Source organism: Mastomys coucha, unplaced genomic scaffold (genome assembly GCF_008632895.1).
Source record: "Mastomys coucha isolate ucsf_1 unplaced genomic scaffold, UCSF_Mcou_1 pScaffold20, whole genome shotgun sequence".
In the NCBI taxonomy this organism is placed as follows: domain Eukaryota; kingdom Metazoa; phylum Chordata; class Mammalia; order Rodentia; family Muridae; genus Mastomys; species Mastomys coucha.
Window position 1 is genome coordinate 65,982,628 of NW_022196903.1, and position 5,001 is coordinate 65,987,628.

Consider the following 5,001-nt stretch of genomic DNA (forward strand, 5'->3'; position numbering starts at 1 on the left):
ATGGCCAAGTCACATCTACTGCAGTGGCTGCTGCTGCTTCCTTCATTCTGCTGCCCAGGTGCAGGTGAGTCCCCCAGCCTCCCTCACAGAGGCCTCCACACCACTTACTGAGTCAGCTCTGTTTACTGAGTCAGCTCTGTGCCCAGAAAGACCTCAGTCTGCACATAATCCAGAATTTAAAGACCAGTTAGCTGAGGCCCAGAGAAGCCCAGCGGGGAGCCGGGGCTCATCCAAGGTCACAGTTAGTGGATATTGAAGCAGGAGGACTCAGAGCTGCCTGGATAAGCAATGGCCACCCCTTCGCAATGAAACTGGGTTGGAGATGGGGTGAAGGCAGGGTGCCGAGTGTATGCTGGAACCTGATGAGGGATGCTCTGACCCCAGCTATAGCTATTGGGTCAGCCACATCCCTGGATTGTGCACAAGGCCCTAAATTCTGGTGCCAAAGCCTGGAGCAAGCAGTGCAGTGCAGAGCCCTGGGGCACTGCCTACAGGAAGTCTGGGGACATGCAGGAGCTGTGAGTAGCACCCAAGCGGGCACAAGAAATCTAGAGAGGAGGAATTGGGGTGGATTCTGAATGGACATTAGGGAAACGGAGTTCCCACAAGGCTGGGGTGGCAGGGAATGATGGAATGGTATAGTGTGACAGGAAATGGTGGGCAGAATGGGATGGAATGAAACATGACAGAATGAGATGAATGGGGTGGATGTGGTGGGTAAGATGGGGTGGATGTGGTGGGTAAGATGGGGTGGTTGGGGTGAGATGGATGAGATGGGATAGAAAGGGTGGATTAAGTGGGTGGGACAAAATGGGATGGAATTTGCACAGTGGGATAAGATGGGATGATAGATGGGTAGATACTTACACCCTAAGGTACCTGTGAGCCTGTGTCTGAGAAAACCTCAATCCCTAGAGCTAGGAACATGCCCCCAACTCAATTGCCCTACTGGAGACCCCTTTTTCCAGAATGACCTGTGCCAAGAGTGTGAGGATATCGTCCATCTCCTCACAAAGATGACCAAGGAAGATGCCTTCCAGGTAATGGGAAACAGGGAACAGGCTGCTCTGGTGGAAAGACCAGAAAGACCAGGCTAACCCTCCCTTCTCTGTCCTCCCAGGACACAATCCGGAAGTTCCTGGAACAAGAATGCGATATCCTTCCCTTGAAGCTACTTGTGCCCCGGTGTCGCCAAGTGCTTGACGTCTACCTGCCCCTGGTTATTGACTACTTCCAGAGCCAGATTGTGAGGACCCTGACCTCCCCGCACAGCCATACACACAAACACCCATATCCATACCCAGTCACATGTGTACATCACCACTTAATCAGATACATTCACAGAACTGCAGACACACACATACACAAGACACAGCGCACACATACACAGCATACATACACAGAGAGCATATACATACATACACACTATACACACACAGCATACACAGTATATACACACATACACACTGTATACACACACATACACATTTACACACTATACACACACTTACATACTATACACACACAGCATACACAGTATATACACACATACATACTATATATACACATATATACTATACACACACATACATACTATACACACACAGTTTACACAGTATACACGCACACACACACACACACACACACACACACACACACTTCCCACTACAGCCACAGGAAACTCAGTCTCTTCATCCAGACACCCAAATCAGATCAACATGCTACACACATTCAGACAGGCCCTCCACCCCCTCACCCACACATACCCACATCCTTATTTATTGTTACATAATATGCTCACATGCATTCACACTTTCCCAGACACTTGCTCCAAGGCCCTGCACAGCCCCGCCTCTGTCTTTGTCCCTTCCATAGAGTCCTAAGATGCAGAACTTCACCCAGTCTGCTCCCCATAATTCCAGATTGTGGCCCTTGTCCCTGAGTAGGAATCTGGGCAGAGAGGGGTTCCCTTCTGACCCTAAAAACTCTTACCTGTTCTAGAACCCCAAAGCCATCTGTAATCATGTGGGCCTGTGCCCACTTGGGCAGGCTAAGCCAGAACAGAATCCAGGGATGCTGGATGCCATTCCAAACCCACTGCTGAACAAGCTGGTCCTCCCCGCGCTGCCGGGAGCCTTCTTGGCAAGGCCTGGGCCTCACACTCAGGTAAGCCAGCCCTCCCCAGCCTATTCTCTAACAGCTGCTTATAGGGAATCCAGAAGGCTAATGTGGCCACTGAGATGCATGAGCATCCAGAGGGGCAGAGCTCAAACTAGGAGGCAGAGACGACAAGGTCAGACAGTCGGGCCTGGGTGGTACCTCCCAGCCTTAACCACACTTCACCACTTCCTTCTCCAGGACTTCTCTGAGCAACAGCTCCCCATCCCTCTGCCCTTCTGCTGGCTTTGCAGGACTCTGATCAAGCGGGTCCAAGCCGTGATTCCCAAGGTAAGGACCACACAGAGCTCAGGAAGGCCTCCAATAGCTGCACCTTCCTCCACCTCAACACTCTTAGAAGGCTGTGAGGAGTTAGATGAGGAGACACCCATGTATTGCTCCTACCAAGGAACCTTGAGGCTCAGGTATAGGAGGTTAGGTCAGAGCCAGCTTCCTCTTCTATCAGCTCACCATCTGAAGGCTGAGAAGCACTGGTTGTCCTATAGGGGGAAAGTGCATTAATTTCTCAAAAACAAAAATGTTCACCAATAATCATCATCTCTTCTGTCCTCCAAATCCATGGGGCTTGCTGGCCAGCTGACCTAGCCATATGGATGAGCTTCAGGGTTAGTGAGAGACCTTGTCTCAAAACAAACAAACAAACAAACAAACAAACAAACATGGAGGGGCTGGAGAAAAGACTCATCAGTCAGGAGCATTTGCTGCCTTTCCAGAGGAGTGAGTTGGGTTCCCAGCACCCCTGTCAGGCAACTCACAACCACCTGTAACTGCTGCTCCAGGGAACCCAATGCGCTCTTCTGACAGCCAAGGGCACCTACACATATGTGGCATACATAAACTCAGATACACAGACATCTGCATAAATGAAAATAAATCTTTAAAAAATAATTAGGTGGAAAGTGACTAAGGAAGACCCTCAACATTGACTCTGGCCTCCACACACCTGCACACACATGTGTACATGAACATAAGCATCTATAAGCAAAACAAACACCTAGCTGTATCAATCTGAACATCACGGAGGACCAAAGGCATGAGCAAGACCGTTAAGAGACAACATGTAGACAGATGGAGATGGCATCAGAAGAGCCGAGAGGGGACAGGCAGCCAAGTGGGGACCTGCTGTGTTGCCAGGGAAGCCAAGAGAGAAGGGTGTTCGACTGATCAGAAAGCAGCTGAACCATCAAGCAGGGTGAGAGTTAGGCAGGAGATGCGGAAGTATTCCAAAAAGGGGAGCAGGCACAGTGGGGCTTCCTAAGGTCAGAAGCCATTCTAGCATGTTCTCCAGTCAGCAGGGACCAGAGAGAGGATAAGGCCAGGGGAAAAGGCGTGGGTGGAAGTAATCCGTAATCCGGGGGTGAAGACCATTTCATCAATGAGCAGCTTGGTCATTGACTACAATGGCTGTTGATTTGCATCACCATGACAGGAGGAGAGCCGTGTGTGGGTCGATGATTAACAGGTGGGTGTCTTAAGTGCCCCATTTGGGTGTCTATACTCTGAGCCCTCCCCCTGCCTCAACCTCTTGGCACTGGGGCCAGCTTGTCACATAGACCGAGTAAAGGAAGAAGCCACACTCGGGTGACCTCTGTTGCCCTTCAGCTTAGAGCTTGCTTGGAACTGGAGTGAGGTAGGAGGCGTGCTGACTTTCCCAGGGGTTCCAAAAGCCAAGGACAGATCAGCTTTGGGGGGCCAACGGAAGGAACTGTCTGTCTTCCTGATGGATGAGCATGGGAAAGCAGGCGGCCCTCAGTCAGGAAATAGGTCTGAGTTCTAGCTTCAGGCCAGGCTGTTAGAAACCATAGCCTTGAAGTCCCCCTTTCAAGTGACTCAAGCTTTTAGCGTCAGATCTGTCTGTGGCGTCAACTGCAGATCCCCTCAGTGACTCCTGGTTCATCCGAGTCCCCTGCTGCCCTGGATGGTCAGTGACCTGTGGACAGAACTGCTCTCCTGCCTAGAAGGGAGAAAGGGGATGCATCTTGGGTGTCCACTCAGATGGGCACAATAACAGCCTGCCAGAAGAAGGTCCCATGGTGTCTTTTCTCCACCTTCACCCCAGGGTGTGCTGGCCGTGGCTGTGTCCCAGGTGTGCCACGTGGTACCCCTGGTGGTGGGTGGCATCTGCCAGTGCCTGGCTGAGCGCTACACAGTTCTCCTGCTAGATGCACTGCTGGGCCGTGTGGTGCCCCAGCTAGTCTGTGGCCTTGTCCTCCGATGTTCCACTGAGGATGCCATTGGCCCAGGTAAGCCTGCCATCCCCTCCCCCACTACCTCTCCCAACTCACGTCCCTACAGTGCACATGGAAGGGAATGTGGACAAGGTGGGGTTCAGGAGTCAACACTATTTTTTAACTATTTATTTCTATGGATATAGATGTCTTTATTTACATAGCTGAGGCTGGCTTTGAACTCCTAATTCCCCTTCCTCAGCCATTCAAACGTTAGGATTAAAGGCTAGCATGACTGTACCTAGCTTTAGCTCTCTCTTATAAATGGACTTCTCCCAGTTGAGTTAAAGAGTGAGCTGGGTGGGACAGGAAGAGGCTCGGAGAGTCTAAGTTATTTTTCTGCTCCAGCTTGTACATCTATACACCACATGTGTGCCTGGTTCCCACAGAGGCCATAAAGGATGTTGAATCCTCTAGAATTGGAATAACTGACAGTTATGAACCACCATGTGGGGCTCTGGAAATTGAACCCCAGTCCTCCGGAAGAGCAGCCAGTGCTCTTAACCATGGAATCATCTCTCCAGCCCCAAAACTAACACTTGTACAAGACAGTCCCCGGGGGAAGGATTAAAACAGTCTTTTTTTTTTTTTTTTT

At 50.6% G+C, this 5,001-nt stretch overlaps 1 protein-coding gene across 3 annotated transcripts in view; it reads left to right on the forward strand.

Annotated features, from left to right (window-relative positions):
• Positions 1-5,001, forward strand: part of Sftpb (surfactant protein B) — an 8,723-nt gene continuing 3,722 nt past the window's right edge. Inside the window, exons 1-8 of one of the 3 annotated variants that reach the window (XM_031380879.1) lie at positions 1-64; positions 274-285; positions 403-518; positions 969-1,040; positions 1,121-1,246; positions 2,002-2,166; positions 2,359-2,448; positions 4,238-4,463. In XM_031380879.1, coding sequence (XP_031236739.1) covers positions 1-64; positions 274-285; positions 403-518; positions 969-1,040; positions 1,121-1,246; positions 2,002-2,166; positions 2,359-2,448; positions 4,238-4,463 — 871 coding nt within the window. Of the gene's footprint in view, positions 65-273; positions 286-390; positions 519-968; positions 1,041-1,120; positions 1,247-2,001; positions 2,167-2,358; positions 2,449-4,237; positions 4,464-5,001 lie in introns of all 3 variants that reach the window. The other 2 variants (XM_031380877.1, XM_031380880.1) reach the window with 2 other exon arrangements.